Source organism: Xylaria bambusicola (assembly GCF_022495145.1).
Source record: "Xylaria bambusicola strain CBS 139988 unplaced genomic scaffold F5B22scaffold_21, whole genome shotgun sequence".
NCBI classification, from domain to species: Eukaryota; Fungi; Ascomycota; class Sordariomycetes; order Xylariales; family Xylariaceae; genus Xylaria; species Xylaria bambusicola.
The window spans coordinates 378,069-397,589 of record NW_025953574.1 but is presented as its reverse complement, the minus strand read 5'-3'; the positions used below and the strand labels follow the sequence as shown (position 1 = coordinate 397,589).

Genomic DNA, 19,521 nt, shown 5'->3' with positions numbered 1-19,521 from the left:
TACGTGAATTGCCCCGCTAGCAGTTTCTGCAAGCTATGTGGGGTTTCGCCAGTGACTTACCTTGCTTTCGGCTATCCTATGCTAGAAATGCGCTAGCTCAGATATCTACCTACTAGTACGTAGTACATTGCGCTCGTACTCAATGGACCTGGCGCGCACTATATAGTTATATACAGAGCTATTACAAACGCCACGAGCCATTGCTTGGACACGCATGTATTGATTTGGGTGTAGGTGTAGATGTAGGTGTAGGTGTACCTAGGTGTAATCGACCTCGATAGCAGCTGACACACAAGACCATCTCTCCGCGATACGGATGCCATACGGATCGGGGTGGGTCGTAAGCCGAACCATGGTTGCGTGGGAATGTACCTACAGGCCCGAGGTATGTACCCAGACACATTTTGGATCCATGGGAACCATTGGAACCATTGGAACCCAGAGAGGCTTGACCCACAAGGCGCCACATCGCACTAAACCTCACCGTTGTTGCACCGCGCGATCCAACACTCAGATAAGCTAATCCCCCTCTGGGCGCCATGGCGTAAGAGAGTTCCAGACATTCTGTCTACTGGTATTCAAGATGAAAGGACTTACTTGTATTTTCAACAAGATTTCGTGCCAATTCTCTTTGTACATATCAGAGACACTGATACCTATACGCTGGAAGGATACTTCCATTCTCAAAAGATTAGGTACCACTCACTAAGTGTTTGAAAACCTTACCTGCCTACAATAGCAGCACAGAAGTCAGGATACCTACCTACATACCTTACTAAACATGTACAGAACCTAGGTAGGTTTACAAGTATCTACAGAGTAAGCTATCCCATCTGTAGTTGTTTAGATATCTATTGATTTCTTGCCGCTTACTGATGGTAAACGGTACGTGTAAAGTTATTTAAAAAGAAAGAAACTATTCACATAAAAAGGTAAAAAATGATATAAAAACAATAAACGATAAAACAAAATGAGAAGGCAAAAAAGGAAAGGGAAAAAGAGAGATGTGTTAACGTCATCGTTAGCCTGTCCGGAAATAGTGGGTCGACTATAGTGTGAAGGGACGGGGTTTAACCTGGCCGATTGACTCAGCCCGCCAATGTCTCTCAGATATTGATTATATTCTCGTCGCCTCCAAAGTGATGGCGTCCTTGGCCATGTTGTTGTTTTGGAAGGGCAGATATAAGATTCGGCCAGAACGACAGAACGATTGAGCTACGATTGGCGGTGAAGCTATCTTCAGAAGTGTCTGTCAGCGTGGTACGCGCCGAGATCTCATCCGCTATGTCTGTATGTAGGCAAGTAGGTATCCAGCTGACAACTCCTCCCTTCGAATCTCCGCCTACCTACCTACTTACCTTCCAGATGCAGCATCGGTACAAATCGGCCATGACTGCTAAGGCGAACGCTGTTACAGTAGGGTAGTGTATAAGAATTACATATGTAGGTAGATACTACACGATGCCACTAATATTAAATACTACATATACATAACATAGTATGTAGTAGATCATCAATAGCTAAATCACACGTCTTTATCCCTCGCATACATCTCCTTGCGTGTGCAATTCCTTACATGTAGGTAAGTAGTGTAGACAGATGGGATGTCAGACTCCCTTTCTTCCCCGGTGATATCGCGAACTATACTACCTATACCACTATCGCGAAAGTGTGCGACGACGTGCATGCACCGTCTTGTAAGTAAGCAAGCCTGCAGCCGGTACTTCGGAGCGCATGTCTTGTGGAGCGAAACAGCATTCGAATTCCCATTAGCGCTGTGCCCACTCCTGGGGTCCGGTCCCATTCTCCCTTGCACCTGCAGGGCTCGCAACCAGACATGGGAAGTGTAGGTATTCATTCTCACGCGGGAAAGTAGGTAATACGGGATACCGGTAATCTACGAATGGGTGTCCCTTTGCGGAGAGCAGCAGATGACCCGGCGCATATGCGTTCGGCCGCCCATCCTCTGGCGAAAATGTTGTATTTCTCTCATTGGCTCCGACGTTTCGTACCCCAGTTCCGCTCTCGGATGCAACTTGTATGCAGGACTCGGCGCCCCAGTTCAACATATGAGCCTCTAGAAAAGGAGCAACAGAAGCCTCTTTGCGAATTCTTTCATCATTCAAACTTCGTCGCATCTAGATGTTGCAGCACGCCAATGATTCTGAGGATACTAAATCTTTCGATCCAACGCCCTGCTTATCTAGCGTAACTTGACTCGCTATCTAGAAACCCGCGTCCCCTGCACCAAGTGATACTCTCTTATTGGAAGAGATACAATACTTTGCGATGACAGAAATTGGGCCACCTCTAGGAGGTCGTCGATCTACGTGCTAATCAATATGGAAGACAATTTTATTTGTCTTGATTGGTAAGTAACAATGGATTGCTATTATTAATTATATTAACGCGTCTCATCTGCTATACGCGACCCTGATACCAGCTTTTGCAGATAGGAATGGATAGTCTCAGTAGTATGAGTAGGAGGCCATTTAACCTCAGCTGACATGAGACATAATGACGAACCTCAGAGGTTGGGAAGGTTGATCTCATCAGCCATGTCAGTCATAACGCAAGGGAGGGGACCTGAGTTGGGCTACATGGACCTCAGCAGCCATAACAGATTTTTTTTTTCTTCCCTTAAGGATGGCGTCGGGGTTCAAGACCTATCATCAAGCCTTGTGTTATGATTACACGAATGCAAAATTTTTCAATCTTCTTATTTTTGATATATTCTTCCTCTAGGTCCCCTTAAAGAAAGTGCTGTTACGTGTCAGAGAAGTAAACGAAACTGGCAAACGTGATGCAAAATCAACCCATGGGGACTCAATGCTACTGTAAGAATGCACCTCAACGTATTTACATTGCGTCACTTTAGTTCAAGTCCTTTTGGAACAAGTTTAAGTGCATCAAATTCAATCACGTGGGTTGTGATAACTTACTAAGTCTTGTCCTAAATTATCACATAAGCTGAATTAAGGCTATGGATGCCTTTATCTTTCTCGACAAGACATTCAAATCATGTGAATACCATCTCAACTATGAAGAGTAATATTCTTCTATAGCTACAAGTCTTGGCTACTTCCCATCGGATATTTCCGTTGATTACAAAGCAGCAAACATCATGCATGTTATAAGCACTTCCAAGGGGTGCTCAAGGTCCTTATGTCGGTATTTTGATACCCCATCAGAAGGAATATATCATAGTTATGTATAATAGGTGATTAGAAACTATTTACTTTTGATTCGTCGTACTCTTGAGCCCGGACGAAGCTTCTACCGTGGGCTACATTCATCAACCGTTAAGAGGCGCCGGTATGAACCATTCTACTCAGTACTCAGTATGAGTAGGTACATAAACCCCCCCTCGCGAGATACTTCACATTTGCCGCTGCAGATGAGATAAGCGACATCCATGAAGTTTATAAACCGTAGCCGAAGCGTTAACCCCGTATTACTGCGTGTATGTAAGACTTCTTAGCAAAAGACTTTATTCTTCGGGTAACCATATATAAATTCTCTTCTAGTCTTTCGAACAGCCAGCAGCATCATGGGTAAGCAGATTGTTTGCTAAGAGTTGCTGTTGGAGTGTGGAGTATATCACATCATGTGATACATTTAGCTTGCCTTCACTGTCGAGTCACGCAGATAACACAATGTATAAAGAAGCTATTATGATCTGAGGGTTACAGTCAGCCCACATATCGAGAATTTGAGGGTTGAGCAATATATATTGCTATAACAAGGCTTGATATTGGGGGCTCACAATTGAAACTATACATATTACAAAAATCTTCTAGGGCTGCAAAGGACTCTTGGCTACCAGGTCTCTTATTCCTGACCTCAGTGGCTGACTCGACTCTGTATAGCTATACGGCTTCTGCTAGCCTCTGCTAATATTCAAAGCCCGAGAGTGTCTCGGATCCGCGAAGGTCTGTATAACCTCAAATTTTCGTATGTTTCATAAAGGCTCTTCTGCAAGGCATGCGCCCGCAGCCGTAGGCGAACTGCATGTTCGGCCACGTGCAGGTGTAACTATTGTAATTTCTTGTTGTACTCTCGAATTTGGACCTTTTCCACATTGCTTTGGTCGAGAAGAGCTTGGTGTTACATTATAACAGTGTTTAGAAGACTTAGAACGAGGTATCTTCCTCACTTGCCTAACTAACACATTAGGATTACGCCGCATGTTAATCGCTTATAACACGCGCGGCATTGGCTACCTGCAACCAAGTCATTGAAACCGATTATCAATCTGACCCTTTAGCCCCCAAGAAACTTTGATCATGGATAACACGCAGGATTGAGTTGGATATATACTAGTTGTCCTTTAGAGAGCATGTTGGATTTTGATAACAAGGAGTAGGCAGACATGGCTTCAAGCCACGTTGAGGTGTACCTACGTAATGGTAAGCCACACAGCGCAGATGTGGGTACCTACGTATACCTAGGTACCGGTACTCCAGGTGGAGCTAAGTTGGGTCTAGCCTTGTCCAACCAAGCAGACACATTGAAATTACAAGCTCTTGGTCACGTGCCATAGCTCTCAGCTCCACCCTAGGCATTGGGGACACATCTTTCAATTTGGGGGCGTCTGGGATTTGATGCCAGATCCTGTCTCCATCCGTCGCCATTCCCTTCTCCTTTTCTATCTACAAAACGCGCGACGGCATTGACGAACAACCGAGGGCATTCGTCGCCGCTGCTCAGGCTTCTTTTCCCTCTCTTATTTTGTTTTCAAATCATCACATTTCGCTTCGTTGCCCATCATGAGCAGCCGTAAGTCTTCCCAAGCCTCATGTGCATATGCGCATATCGTCATTATCATCGCCATCACCCCGAGTCATCTTTGCTAACCACTGTTGCGCAGTGCGCTTCCTCGATCTCGTAAAGCCATTCGTGGCATTCCTGCCCGAGGTCCAGCAGCCTGAGAGCAAGGTCCCCTTCAACCAAAAGTTGATGTGGACAGGTCTCACTTTGCTGACCTTCTTGGTCATGAGCCAGATGCCGCTGTACGGTATCGTGTCCTCTGATACCTCCGATCCCCTATACTGGTTACGTATGATGATGGCGAGTAACCGTGGAACGCTGATGGAGCTGGGTATTACGCCCATCATATCCTCTGGTACGTTGACACTTCAACTATCATTACAAAGTGCTGTTTCAGCGCACTTCTCGGTCATCTGCGCATCTTCAGCTTCACGAGCTTTGATTGGTTGAGAGCCTGAGGTAGTGGCACTGAAATAACACTGAGAATGATATGTGGTCGAGTTCCTCTTGACTCCTGATCTAACATGGTGGAAAGGCATGGTCTTCCAGCTCTTGGCTGGTACCCACATGATCGACGTCAACCTCGACCTCAAGTCCGACCGCGAATTATACCAAACCGCCCAGGTATGTGACGATGGTGTGGATCGCGGAAATCCAATCCCTTTCCCATAATGGTAGCACGTCTGCACGCCTCAGAGACTGCCGGCTATGATTGCCACTATCTTTATACAAACCAACTATGGCCAGGTCTGACACCTTTTTAGAAACTCTTCGCCTTAATCTTGTCGGCTGGTACCGCCACTGTTTACGTCTTCACTGGTCTCTACGGCCCACCTTCGGAATTGGGCGCTGGTATTGTCTTCCTGTTGATCCTCCAGCTCGTGACGGCTGGAATGATCGTCATCCTTCTTGACGAGCTTCTACAAAAAGGCTACGGTCTTGGTAGCGGTATCTCTCTGTTCATCGCCACCAACATTTGCGAATCGATCGTCTGGAAGGCTTTCTCACCCACCTCGTGCGTATTTTCCTCGGTTTAGTGATTTTCCAAAACGGCCCTTCAGCCAATGAGGGACCGGAGCCATCTTGGTATACATACTGACAATTTTGACTTAGAATCAACACTGGTCGCGGACCAGAATTTGAGGGTGCGATTATTGCCCTGTTCCACCTGTTGATGACATGGCCCAACAAGCAGTTAGTTCCCTAATTCCTTCCCTAAACTCATTCATTTTTCCCTTCAACAGATTTTGGATCTCATTGTTCCTGTATCACCCGAAACGTGTATTTAATTCTCGGTCTGTCTGAAAGATTACTAACGCCAGTGTGCCGAAAGACGTGCTTTACAAGAAGCGTTTTATCGCCAGAACCTCCCCAACATCATGAACTTGCTGGCAACTTTGGCCGTTTTCGCCGCTGTTATCTACCTCCAGGGTTTCCGTGTCGAAATTCCCGTCAAGAGTTCTCGCCAGCGTGGCGCTCGCGGCAGCTATCCTGTGCGCCTCTTCTACACATCCAACATGCCCATCATGTTGCAATCTGCTCTCTCGTCCAACGTCTTCCTTATCAGCCAAATGCTATACTCCCGCTTCTCTGATAATCTCCTTGTCCGCATGTTCGGTGTTTGGGAAGCCAAGGAAGGCTCCGCGCAACTCTCTGCCATCTCTGGTGAGTCAGAATCCTCTCGTCATAACCTCAGATGTGAATCGGCGCCCCTCAAGAGAACATATCGCTAATCAATATTGTAATCTAGGACTCGTCTACTATATGTCACCCCCTCTAAACTTCCGTGATGCCCTCTTGGACCCTATCCACACGGTCGTCTACATCTTTTATATGGTCGCTGCCTGTGCCATCTTCTCGACTACATGGATTGAAGTCTCTGGCTCCAGCCCTCGTGATGTTGCCAAGCAACTCAAGGACTCTGGGCTCGTTATGGCCGGACACCGTGACCAATCTATGTACAAGGAGCTCAAGCGCATTATCCCTACGGCGGCCGCTTTCGGAGGTGCCTGCATTGGTGCTCTCTCTGTTGCCAGCGATCTAATGGGTGCTCTTGGTTCGGGTACCGGTACCCTTCTCGCCGTCACGTAAGCTGCCTCTCATAAGTCAGGCTAGTGGTATACATTTGCTAACGGGAATAGTATCATCTACGGCTACTTCGAGATCGCCGCCAAAGAAGGTGATCTTGCCGGTATGAAGGGCATGGTAATGGGCTAATTGCTCATGGCCGCGTCTCCATTCATCTTCTACATGTCTTCAGCACGATTTTCGTGCGAGAACAGTAATACGGTGGCTTTAGGCCGTGTGTAATACCAGAAATACTAAGGGTCCATAAAAAGTTATGAGGTGTTCACGGGATGGCGGAGCTTGGAAATTGCATCGGCGCCGGCGGACACTTCGGCCCAGGAGTTCTCACCTGAGGAAAAAGAAGAACGTACCATTATTCTGTATTTATTAAAATGATGCATGAGGCAGTCAGGTGTACGTAAAAATTCTATGTGATTGCTCCATTGCGAGATCGGAGTCTTGGTCTGCTCTCGATCATGCGCTATTTGACGTGATTTCTGACATGTGTTGATCCGCGACAACGGTACTGGGATTCACGGATGGGTGGCTGGATCCCGACCCAGAGCCCGATTGTCCCAAACTAGAATGGCTGTGTCGGCAGCCCTGCATTTTGTGACAAAACGGTCTTGGCACAATTTATCATGACAAGAAGACTTACAAGAAGAAAAAGAAGGACAAAAACTGAAACTTACAAAACAGAGTCAACGGTATGTAAACAGGCGAAATTCTTATCATTATAGAGAAAAGGTAAAAAAAATCTTCGACGCGTAAAGTAAATGCCATGGATATACATGTCGCGTTAAGTACCTCACTCACCGGCAGACGGTGACATACCTAGTGGATATTGCGTGCGGCCCTGGTGCGGAAAAGAACTCGTACTAAAACTTCCGATGAAGATAAGTCCACTTAAGTAGACTACCTAGGCTCATGTCTCCAATGCAAATTGCTCAGGAACCACCCAGTGCCCCGTCCAGACTAGGTAAAGATTTACTAAGTGCTATCTTATCAATAGGAAAGAGCTTCGGTATCGCTTCTTTATGTCACATTATGACCTCTAACACATACATCTAGGTACCTGGCTAGGAGGTATGATCTAGATTAAGGTATAGTAGGGGATACTATGGATAGATGTCCGAGACACTGTGCATACGGTGATAAGTAGGTAGGTAGGTACAGCTCCATCAGAGATCCACGTACTTCCAGTACAGCCCTGGCGATGGCGGATAGATCTGGTAGCGCGGCAAGGAAGGGGAGCGGTAAGATTGCGGGCAAAGGCCGGGATGAGATGGCAAGTGGGAAGTGGAAAGATCATGCAACCGGGCAACGGCGGTAGGCGGTACGTACTTACTCACCACGTATATGTATGTAGGTATGCATGTAAGTATCGTGGGTATGTATATCTTGGAAAGCTGTGGAAACTTTGCCGACCTCTTTCTCTGCTATTAAACTCTCGTAACACCCATCTCTCCCATCTCTCTCATCTCTAGCCTGCCTACCATCTCTATATCAGCTCAATCTTCTGTTTGATAGCAGACCGCGTCACAACCAAAAACACTTAACGATCCATCTTCACATTCACCATCCACCATGTCGTCTGCCTTCGTCACCAAGCCGGCTCCCGATTTCAAGGCCACCACCGTCTTCCCCGGCGGTGAGTTCAGGGACATCTCCCTCTCCGAGTACCGTGGTCAATGGTAAGTCATATATATGCCATCGTGATATAGCGTGCTCCTTCATCACGGACTTCAACCCGTTGTGTTTGGCTCGCACGGCGAGATAGGCGGACCTTTAAACGCTAATGACTTCGCTTATCACAGGGTCGTTCTCCTCTTTTACCCTCTCGACTTCACCTTCGTGTGCCCGACCGAGATTATCCAGTATAACGAAGCCCTGCCTCGCTTCAGGGAGATCAACACCACTGTCCTCGGTGTCTCGACCGACTCACACTTCTCCCATCTCGCCTGGACGGAGCGACCCCGCAAGCAAGGCGGTCTTGGCTCCGACCTACAACTGCCCCTCGTCTCTGACAAGTCCCACAAGATCTCGCGTGCCTACGGCGTTCTCCTCGAGGAGGAAGGCGTTGCTCTACGCGGTCTCTTCATCATCGATCCCAAGGGCGTGCTGCGTCAGATCACGGTCAACGATCTTCCAGTCGGCCGTGACGTAACGGAGACCCTGCGCCTTGTCCAGGCTTTCCAGTTCACCGACGAGCACGGCGAGGTCTGCCCCGCTGGCTGGCAAAATGGCGGCCAGACCATGAAGGCGGATCCCAAGGGCAGCCTCGAGTACTTTGCCAACGCGAATGGCGAGGCTAATGGCCTGCCCCTCAACGGCAAGCGAGCTCGAGTTGAATAGATGTCACATGCTCATGGTACGATAAGAGTAGGTTACGACAGGCGTTATTAACGACATAGATTTGGGGTAAATAAAAACTAAAGGTGCTGGAATACATGAGGCTCTGCACTTCTCCAATTGGTGCGGGGAATCTACCACATGCCCAGGGATGCACCGCAATGGATTGTTACCTAGACTGAACATAGGAGTCATTCATAGACATGCCTTTACTGGTGCAGCTTTGCATAGATGGGCTAATGCTAATAAGATATATTGGTGCACTATACACTCCGGACTTTGCTAATTCGTGACCACGCATCTACGCTACGATCTTGACAGCTAATTGTATTAGCGCATCCCTCCTTCGTCCTCGCCACTTGTTATTCGCCTGCATGTTCAGAGTTTCCCGCCAATACCGCTCAGTAATACGTTGAACCGTAGGCAAGGTTGGGGTCGTCATCATTTGGATTGGTGGTTTAATCTGGGCTCGCTTCTTGGGCTTGATGGTTGTCTAGTTCCAATACCTAGGTACCTACCTATCTACCTAGGTACTAGTGAGTGGCTTGCGCTGTATCTCACTGGATATACAAGGCACTCAGTGGGGTATGTAGCTTTTCTTACCTACCTAACCAACATCTCCGAGTGCATTTGCTCGCCGCATAGGTTCGCAACCTGAGATACAGAAGAAAAGAGGTGGCAAGTAACCATAAAACCTCGTATATCATTAGAGAAGGAAATATGTCCGCTATCTAAGATATATATATGCTCCCTGTGAAGCACTTTTTATCGCGATCTCTTTGGAGACACTCGCATACGATGGCTTCGCTAAGGCGCCCGCGAGAGCCCCTGGTAACCATTATTGGCACCACCGGCACGGGCAAATCTGACGTAGGTTACGATGAATATTGGTCGGCACAGAAGAATCCTTGTTTTGACTGAAAATCCAGCTTGCAGTGGATCTGGCCCTCAGATACAATGGGGAGATCATCAACGCAGATGCGATGCAGATGTATAGGGGCCTGCCCGTGATCACGAACCAGATATCGGTCGAGGAACAGCGCGGCATCCCACACCATCTGCTCTCTCACATCGACCCGCTCGATCCGACATGGACCAATGGGCTTTTTGCACGAGAAGCTCAGAGACTCATTAAAGAAATCCGCAGCAGGGGCAAGCTGCCGATTGTGGTTGGAGGCACTCACTACTACGTGCACGCCTTGCTTTTCGAGGGTTATCTCCTTGAGTCAAATGCGGTCGAGCCAGCAGAAATCCGATTTCGTTCCCAGCATGAAAACTGGTCTCAGTTTCCTATTCTCAACAAGCCTACCCATGTCATGCATGAAAAGCTGCGCGAGGTTGACCCCGTGATGGCCGAGCGCTGGCACCCCGATGACCGGCGCAAGATAAAAAGGTCGCTAGAGATATACCTCACAACGGGCAAGCGAGCATCGGATATATATGCCGAGCAGCAGAAAGCGAAACTAGCTACTAGCGATGCGAGAGGCCCTTGGGAAACACTGGTGTTTTGGACATACTCGGAGACCGACACGCTGAGAGAGCGGCTCAGCAAGCGCGTGGAAAAGATGGTCCAAAATGGCCTTATGGATGAAGTGAAGACCATGCATCGTCGTCTTCACGAGTGCGCTGAGAAGGGGGAGGTTGTTGACCGAATGCGTGGCATCTGGCAATCGATTGGCTTTAGGCAGATGGAAGCTTTTCTTAATGGCGAACTCGATAATGACGCTCCAGAGATTCTGCAGAAGAAGAAAGAGACTGGGTTGGAAGAAATCAATGTCGCCACGAGACAGTATGCAAGATATCAGTTGCGGTGGATCCGCCGCGAAACGTTGAAGGCGCTCAAAGAACACGATGCGATGGGCTCGCTTTACTTACTAGATAGCACGGATGTAAACAATTTCTCTACAAACGTACTGGATCCGGCGGCCGATATATGCCGACGGTATCTTGCGAACGAAGAACGGCCGCAGCCGGTGGAGATATCCGATACAGCGCGTGAAGTGCTGACGGCGTTTGAAAATGAGAGCCGAGCCGGTCAAACCATCTTCAAGGTCAAGAAATGCGACCTGTGCGACATGAGTATGGTGGGTGAAGACGAGTGGATCAAACATGTTAAGGGAAAGAAACATCGACGTGTCCTGAGGATGCAGAAACGGCTTGCTTTGGTGCCTGTGGAAGTTGAAGCGCAGCCTGTTGAGGAGACTTGCGATGTAGATGCTGAGGTGTACGAAGTTGAGCGACCGTCCACGGGATCCTAGTATGATGTGGATAGTTACTCACTGTACAACACGCCAACTATCACGAGGACAAGTAGCCATCAAGGGACTGTTCGCCCTTTCAGAATCACAAGAGCACCAACCCTTGGATATTGGCGACTTCCCTTCTCAATTCTCCATAAGGCTCAAGTCATCCTTTCATTGGCAGCTGAACGTGACAGACTCGCCTCATCAGAAACACACGATGAGCGGAAGGGATCCTTGCCCATTATACCACAACTCCTGACAATGACGTTGATGTTTGCACCAGCAAATACCGTTTGACTAGTATACCTCACCCTTCCTCATGAGTATCTATTTCCAGAGGTCATATGAGGAGCTCGCTCTTTCAGCTACACAAACATGTTCTCAAATGGTAGTGCCAGGCTGATAAGCGCTATATACTGAGCCCTTTTTCTCACTCAAAAACTCAGCAGTCACCCCCATTTGCATCATCGACCTTTGTGTTCAGTCTCGATGATTTAGTAACAGAAAACAAGACTTCCAACCCACGCAGTAACTTCTCAAACCTAGCCACAATGTGCACAACAGCGGAGAACTCCGATTTCGCGGCCGCCAACCTAGAATACGTGATGGTCGTGTATCACTACCTCCGAGAGGCATTTCCAGGTCTCGACGTGGACATACACCCGCAAGCCCAACAACTGTCCTTCATCGGCAAAGAGGAGCACGAAATCGCCCTAAAGGGAATGACCGAGGAGGCCAAGGCGACACTGAACTCTCAGAGGAACGATAACGAAGCTTTCATTAAAGATCTGGCCAAGCTCTTCAACACGCTCGTATACATCGAATCAGTCGAGGACATCGGCAGAATGGGCACGTATATGAACGAGGCTCGCCATCAACTCCGGCTAGCCAGAAAGCAGCAGCAAGAGAACTTCCGGATCCGCGCGAAGATGATGGAGATCTTGCAGGGGGACGCCGAGGGCGAGATGGTTGTGCACGTGGGCCCGCGCTGGCCCGAGTTTAGAGACGCTGCGAAAAAGGACATCAAGGAGCTCTGCGAGAAATACGACTATTGGCTTAAGAGACTCGATGTTATGATGGATACTGTTAAACGGGAGCATGCTGAGTTGCTTAAGCGCGTGGAGGAGATGAAGGAATATTAGAGCTGGGGTGCTAGGAATGGCACATCTGGGGAATGGATATGGGAAGGGGGTAATTGCCGCTGGGATTTAATACTCTTTCTTTCTCTGACGAAAGTTTCCGTTTGTGCATCTACTTTCCGAATCTGTTGGTTCTGCGAGGTTAGTTGTTTTCATAATAATGTCCTGTTTTGTTCCCTGGTCCGAGCCGACGGCATGCGCGATGGAGTCTTGCAGGAATCGATCGCTGTTCTTTCATATATTTGGACATACTGGGGTAATATAGCTACTATGAGTGCTGGTATAAGTGAAATTAGCTATTCGAATTTTATTTCGTTGATTTTTGGGCTATAGCTACACCTATCTTTGCGTATCCCCCTCCTCGGAGATGTCGGCTTCCCTAGAGGATTATCCATGTACCAGGCTCAAATCGTCATCTCCCCAGGCCTTACGGACGTTAGGTTTTTTGGTAGTTGCATGTGAAGATGGGAGGAGATCCGATAATATCACAAGACTAATAAGAGAATCCAAGACTCAGTTCCGAATACCATACTAACAGGTTCTCTTGTTGCCACGGTTTGAGGGGTAGAATGGCGGCGGACAACCGAAGTAGCCCTGGCAATGCCACACAAGGGAAAAAGGATGCTACAGAAGAGAAATTACTTCGGGTATTACTGACAGCTATAAAGAGAGAAACACTAGAAATATAATCTTGCTAGGAACAATATTCCAACAATCAACCTAATTCGTTTGTTTTCGTTTTCAAAAGAACATGCGACCCTCGGGAATTATTAATCATGTCTAACCCCCTGGCCGAGAATAGTTTACAAAAACGACCCCTTGCTAAATTCACATGTAAACTTGTGCAGTTAAAAGGTACTAGATGGCCGTAAATGCTGTGAGTGGTTGGTGGCAATACCTGAGCTGGGACCAGCTGGCAGACCTAACCCACCACTGGCCTGGGTCTCGGTACTGGAACGGTCAACTTGTTCTTCAGGGCTCGTTGCATTATTCTCGTGCGTCGTTTCAGCGAGGACTTGTTCGGGGTTCAACGAATTGCTGTCGGCATCATCATCGCTACTCCCGACTTCTGTCGTGGTAAGTACAGGGACCGGCTGCTTCTCTCTCATGCCATAGAAGACGGGATGCTCTGGGTCGGAGATATCGAGTGGGGGTAGTTGTACCCCTGGGTCGGTCGTAGGGACCTCCTCGGCACATCCGTGCCAGGTACTATCGCCATTCGGCTCGTGCGCAAGGCGATGTAATTGAAGTTGCTCGTTCGTCACCCATTCTAGATGGGCGTATTGGTGATACTTCCGGCGCCTGTGGAGGCATTGGAATATCGACTCAAGAGAATAGGAGATAGCCGCTATGACGGCGCCGGTTATGTATGTGAAGTATAGCCCGAAGACGTTGAAAGAAGTGTAAGATGTAGTCCGTATCTTCTGCAAAAATGCATGAGCTAGACAATCTCAGCTCGTTAGTTGTATGGGTTCTTACCTGACGGTGACACATCTTCTCCTCTTCTTCATTCCGTGGCTTTAGGCGAAGGTGGTCCAGCTGAGGGTCCGTATTGCTAGACGCAGTTTCGACAAAAGCTGATTGGAACTGCGAAAGCATGACGCTGAACCAGTAAGTTACGTCTTCTTGCCATTGGTTCTTGGAGATGGGCCATTGAATGCCGCTGAGGAAGCGATCACTCGAGGCTAATGCCCTGGGCCCGAGAATAGCAAACAACGTCTCAATATCTGGTGATATCGACAATAACGTTTGCATCGGCCATAGCAGGCGAGTTCCGACAGCGGTTGAGGATATCGGTCGCTCTGCTTCGAGGTCCTGGATTGTTAAGTTAAAGAAAGGCGCCGCGCCGTTAAGCGCATTTGCTATGCTGGATAACGGTCCGCAGTCTTCGCCTTCCGGGAGGGCTAAGTTACACCACTGCCACTGCTCTACGCAGCCCATTGGGGATGCTGGCTCGTTTGGACGATAAGCGGGAGCGCTCCCGGGGACATCAGGGTTTCCCAGCGTCCCGTCCGTTTCTGTTGCCCTATACCACTCATCGTCCGTGGGTTCGAAGAGTACGACCCCGTTGCCTACTAAGAAGATGACAATAATATCTCCGTCAGATCGTAAGAGCTCAGGTATTGGTTGCAGCCGCGAGCCTCCAGCCGGCTTTCCACCTAAGTCCTTATACGTCTTTCCACTGGCCGCAAGAGAACTTGTCAGTTCATTGATAATGCCACCAAGCGTTATTGTCATAGGTTACTCACATAATAGTGTACTGCTTACTTTCTTGATTCTTTCCTTTGTCTTTGGGATATTGCTCATTGATATCACCAACCGAAAACGTGACTGGGTCTTCAGTAGGGCTTCCATATTGGCCATACGAAGTGGCGCCGTAATGGTATCTCACCTCAGTTTTGTTGCCGATCGTAACTTTCGAGGTGTAGCCATCTGTTCTGAGGGGAGCACACTGAAGAACATATCTCCAGGCAAATCTTTCGCTCTTGGGAGCATCTAGGCCGATCAAATGGTGGCTATTGATGTATCCAGTGTCAAGTCGTATGTTTTCTGTGGTCCGACACATCTTCTCATCGAATGGGCACGGGGCAGACGTATCGGTCATATTCGTTGGTATCTTGTTCACAACGTACTTCTGGCACTCAGGCTTTCCAGCACTTGCTTCTGTATAGCAGTTTTGGGCATATTGTATCGCATCGTTCAATAGTTTCGATCCATGGGCTGTCCAAATGGCTAAATCAGTGACACTGGTCGTAGAAGGGCCGACGATACCACAATTGGTACTTTTTGTCAAGACCTCGTCTCGCACAGACGAAGAAATACTTGAAGAGAACCCTCCCGCAATGCTAAAGCCTACTAATACCAGTATAGCTAGTAGAATTGGTGTGAGTTGCCGAAGAAGCCTGCCTTTGAGTGAGGATTTATACGCATTGGAAAGACGTATCAAAGACAACAGGCCAGATTCTGGGGACGAAGAATTGCGTAGGATAACTTGTTGTTGATGATGGACAGCATCAGATGGGTTCGAGGTTGAATAAGACCGATGTAGAATCAGGCAAACTATCTTCCACACACGGGTGGCGATAAAGGAGATAAAGAAGGCCGTGAAGGCGATCAGGAGATTCCCGCGTTCCCTAGTTGTTGTGAAGGTAAGCCCTAGCACTGACCCACGGGACCAGTTAGTCCACAACCCCAGGTAGGCAACTTGATCCATGTTAGATATCGCAAATGAAATAATGTTAGGTGACTTCCGTATGAATTAGAATTGGGACATCACCGTCTCGAACAGCTTTTCACTCTCTACAAGAGTCTATTGAAAATGGACAAGCGGCAAGGACAGGATTTGGTCAAGGCGGTAATGGAAAGGGGGTTTAAACTAAATGTCCTTACTGCTGGATATATGCGACTATATAGACACCAGCACGAAATATCGTGGTAACAAGGTAGGATTTAAGTATAGTGTTATTTTAATAGGCCCCTATTTTCTAAGAGACAATATCGATACTATCATAAGACCATGGTTGGCTACCAACTGACACCCTATCAACCTCCAAGCGATATGGGTCTAGATAGGATCGTGCATATATGACAATTGTTAGAATGGGAAAGCGGTGCCTGGATACCGATTCATTAAAATGCCAGCCGAGGAACAGTCTAGATTATTGATCCCCAGTTACCCTCGGGCTGCCAGCGTAGTGTATCATTACAATGGTAGTCATACACCGTGATATGACTAGGATTCTATATCTTGTGATGATTACTCTGCCTCTCAGTTCAGCATATTTGAAACGCATTAATGGCAGTTATGTTGCACTCAGGTGGAGATATAGTTACCGTTAGACTTTGTATGTCTAACGGCGTCGTTTTTGACAAGTGCGACAATTTGCAACTAGTAAAGGCGATGAGTTGTGGAGAAGCCTACGGATCTCGCATTGGGGTTCCAGGGATGCCGAATGGCTGCACGGACACTTGGCACCTCGCGACTTTCAGTAGGCCAAGATGCATTTCTGAGGGCTGAAGATGGCATGCACCATGAATCGCCAATAAAGGAACATAAATGGGGCTGAAATGAATCCTCCATGCTTTTATGTCGTATTGCATGCACCAGCGACATTGGCTTGCGACTCGTTTATTTGAGAAAAAAAAAGAAGACTCTATTTCTAAAGCTAATCATGACATCCACAAGCCAAGCGCCTTTAGAGTGCACTGAATTGCTAGGTGGGTTGGCATGAGCTGATGGTTTTTCCAGGGCCCCAAATCACCACTGCTTAAGCGAAGTGGTCGACTGTAGTAATATAGTTCTCAATCATCCCGAGAACTAAAGATAGAGTATATTTATATTCAGTAGTAGTATAACATAACCACTATCAGAGAAACCGACAGTTGAACAGAAAGACCTGAACTCGATGAAAAGCAACCAGTTAGCTATCATGAATTACATCAAGGGATGTAGTTATACGGCGAAACTTCAATTGTTCTGCAATGTCTCCAAGATCAGACGTGATGGTATTCAACTCCCTTCTGACAAAACGCCTAACACACACCAACTTCTCCATCGCTGATATATATAGGAATACAGGCACACATCCGACCTCAGTACTAGGCACTACTACGTTAACACCGCACAAAATGCGACTTACTGGGTTCACCGCTAGCGGGTGACACCGAGCCCCCAAATGAAGTTCCGGGGGCGTCACCGTAAGCGGAGATTATTAGCCAATCCCCGCAGTCGCAGCAACGACAAGTGCATAACTACTGCATTCTTCGAAATCTCAGAGTATACATCCTTGAATTTTTGCACTCCAAGTCGGCGCGTTGGACAGCACAATCAAGTGTCTGAGAAGGATTAGCCAAGGCAGCTGCGCGCACACACTGCAACGTTGAGAGATATCAGCTCTGGTGCTTGTGGCCGAATGATACAACAAGACTTTCGTAAAGCCTTCAGCTCGTGTTTAATAATAAGTGTCAGAGTAGCATAACCAATGTTATCGGAATATATCACTCAAGAAACCCAGCATGTCGTCTTCGCGGATAGTCAAATACATGAAAGGCGTGGGCAATGTTTCAGTGCATTCGAAGATATCTCCCCGCCAAGCTGTTTAAAGTAGGAAGGTTGTATTCATCGTACATAAGTCCGCATTAGCCCTCTGCGTTCGGGGAGAAGTCTAACCGCGTGGTATGATCTCGAAGTAATCAAGAACGACGATGTATCACGAAGATTATGTCCCCCTATAGTTAGAAGAGCAGTGAAGATTGGATCGGGTTACTTTTCTACATAGATCGATTGCCATAACTGCTACCTGGTCGTTATCTGCCCCCACCTCTATCCGGAGATCAAACTATCTGTTTATAGAGATCGTGTAGCACTATTAGGATACAGCGGGCGTTCTGTGGTGGATGGTGTATTCAGGCACCTCAGATATTTGCGGTGTATAGGGTGGAAGATGATAAGGGAATACCGATATTGGTTGGTGGGCACGAGATTGATAATATCATATTTCTTGTGCGCTCTATCATTCGTAGGCAGGGAATGAGACGTCATCTTCCTTAGCCTAGCCATCTACACCAGACTTCTCCGATTCTCGCAAAGCAACTAGAACTCGGTAAAAAGCCACGGTCTGTAAGCGCCCTGGTGATGTCATCGGATGTAACATGAATACAAATCGCCGAGGTGGAGGTGACTCACTCAGCTGTTTCACTAGTCGCACACACTGTCCCTGATTGTCCCGGAAAGACGCAATGAATTCTCGGTATTAGGTAAACCTATAGGCAGTATAGATCATATCTCCCTAGAATTCAGATATTGAATACACGATCGCCCGGAGACTATCTGGTACAGCATGTTGAATTATCGCATGATAGTCGAAAAACACGGATACGAAGATACGGGAGACTAATAGGGTTTCACAAAAACCTATCACATATGATTGTATTTCTTGTGCACATGTACCATCCCACAATGCCGAGAGTCATGAGACTCTGTTTGAAGTGTATTCATCACTATAATACCAAGTACTAGGACCATGTTTCTGCTGTATAATTACACCAAATATATCATGATGCATGAGTGAAATTGGACTGCCCGAAGTCACATGTCATCCATATCTCTACCTATGGATGTAGAAAGGTCTACGATTCCTGGAATCTCCTGACTTCATCGGCTATACCAAGGGGTTGAACTCAACTCTCTATTGCATCACAGTATTAATTGGGCGCACTTACCTCCAAAACTTGTAATTAGAGAGGCTGCACTGGAAAGCCTTTCCATTGAACAGTGTAGGCAGTCTGGGTCTCTAATTCACAACAGTATAGAAATTCCTAACATCTGAGATCTAATTACATCAGCAACAGCTTGTGACATCTTAGCCCGACACATCTAGCAGACAGCCAAATACATTTATAGATGAAGCGTTGGGATCTCATCTGCTACGCACGTAGCCGCATAACATTTACAATGACTTTCTTTTTTTTTTTTTTTTCACTCTTATAGCTAATGCCCTGTATCTATGGCCGATGTGGTTGTTTTGGACGTAAGTATATAGTTATTGAAATTATCAAATTATTCCATCAGACGTTGGGATTGGTTGAGATAGGGGCTTGTGGTTTAGTGGTATAATACTCCCTTAGCATGATTCTTAGGAATTTGATTGGGAGTGGTCCGGGGTTCGATTCCCCGCGAGTCCAGCATTGGTGGTTAGATTCCACCTATACCCAAAATCTTTTTTGTTCACCTCTTTCGCTGTCTTTTAAATCTCGCATACAGTAATGTCATTGTTCTTAATAGTAATGTTAAGTCACACTATTCAAGGTTATGAATATCACCATAGTCGTGCTCCAATGACACTAAGTTAAGCTAACACTGATATGTCCTTAATTCTTTGAGTTACGTGTGCTTTTAGTGTGCAATGAGCTTAGAGCGAGTTAGACTAGTGGTGGTGATACGTTGCTGG

At 47.2% G+C, this 19,521-nt stretch overlaps 4 protein-coding genes and 1 non-coding gene across 5 annotated transcripts; 4 read left to right on the top strand and 1 right to left on the bottom strand.

The window, feature by feature from the left end:
* Window positions 1–4,610: 4,610 nt before the first annotated feature.
* Window positions 4,611–7,328, top strand: F5B22DRAFT_607335 (SecY subunit domain-containing protein). The gene is made up of 8 exons (XM_047974985.1): window positions 4,611–4,779; window positions 4,871–5,125; window positions 5,306–5,394; window positions 5,535–5,785; window positions 5,884–5,964; window positions 6,104–6,435; window positions 6,521–6,857; window positions 6,912–7,328. Exons 1-8 carry the CDS (start codon window positions 4,770–4,772, stop codon window positions 6,985–6,987), a joined length of 1,431 nt encoding a protein of 476 aa, XP_047830734.1. The 5' UTR covers window positions 4,611–4,769; the 3' UTR covers window positions 6,988–7,328.
* A 1,096-nt stretch (window positions 7,329–8,424) lies between these two features.
* On the top strand, window positions 8,425–9,192 carry F5B22DRAFT_646703 (thioredoxin-like protein; the record flags this gene model as incomplete). Its single annotated transcript, XM_047978767.1, has 2 exons — window positions 8,425–8,531; window positions 8,655–9,192. The coding sequence occupies 2 exons, from the start codon at window positions 8,425–8,427 to the stop codon at window positions 9,190–9,192; spliced, it is 645 nt and encodes a 214-aa protein (XP_047830733.1).
* Window positions 9,193–9,987: 795 nt separating this feature from the next.
* On the top strand, window positions 9,988–11,447 carry F5B22DRAFT_636460 (IPP transferase-domain-containing protein; the record flags this gene model as incomplete). The annotated part of the gene is made up of 2 exons (XM_047977285.1): window positions 9,988–10,059; window positions 10,119–11,447. 2 exons carry the CDS (start codon window positions 9,988–9,990, stop codon window positions 11,445–11,447), a joined length of 1,401 nt encoding a protein of 466 aa, XP_047830732.1.
* A 1,549-nt stretch (window positions 11,448–12,996) lies between these two features.
* F5B22DRAFT_189947 (uncharacterized protein) lies at window positions 12,997–15,957 on the bottom strand. Its single transcript, XM_047969486.1, has 3 exons — window positions 14,821–15,957; window positions 14,051–14,753; window positions 12,997–13,995 (listed from the first exon to the last, which is right to left on the bottom strand). The coding sequence occupies exons 1-3, from the start codon at window positions 15,783–15,785 to the stop codon at window positions 13,420–13,422; spliced, it is 2,244 nt and encodes a 747-aa protein (XP_047830731.1). The 5' UTR covers window positions 15,786–15,957; the 3' UTR covers window positions 12,997–13,419.
* A 3,207-nt stretch (window positions 15,958–19,164) lies between these two features.
* On the top strand, window positions 19,165–19,255 carry F5B22DRAFT_t105. Its single transcript has one exon. It is a non-coding gene; the product is annotated as a tRNA-Ala (tRNA).
* Window positions 19,256–19,521: the final 266 nt, after the last annotated feature.

What these genes read in the sequence shown, in the direction of transcription:
- F5B22DRAFT_607335 (XM_047974985.1), top strand. An exon ending in AAGGCTTTCTCACCCACCTC is followed by an intron (nt 5,786 to 5,883) that starts GTGCGTATTTTC and finishes ATTTTGACTTAG; the next exon opens with AATCAACACTGGTCGCGGAC. An exon ending in ATGACATGGCCCAACAAGCA is followed by an intron (nt 5,965 to 6,103) that starts GTTAGTTCCCTA and finishes GTGTGCCGAAAG; the next exon opens with ACGTGCTTTACAAGAAGCGT.
- F5B22DRAFT_189947 (XM_047969486.1), bottom strand. Translation starts at nt 15,785, where the DNA reads ATGGATCAAGTTGCCTACCTGGGGTTGTGGACTAACTGGTCCCGTGGG. An exon ending in AGTAAGCAGTACACTATTAT is followed by an intron (nt 14,754 to 14,820) that starts GTGAGTAACCTA and finishes TCTTGCGGCCAG; the next exon opens with TGGAAAGACGTATAAGGACT. An exon ending in AGAAGATGTGTCACCGTCAG is followed by an intron (nt 13,996 to 14,050) that starts GTAAGAACCCAT and finishes GCATTTTTGCAG; the next exon opens with AAGATACGGACTACATCTTA.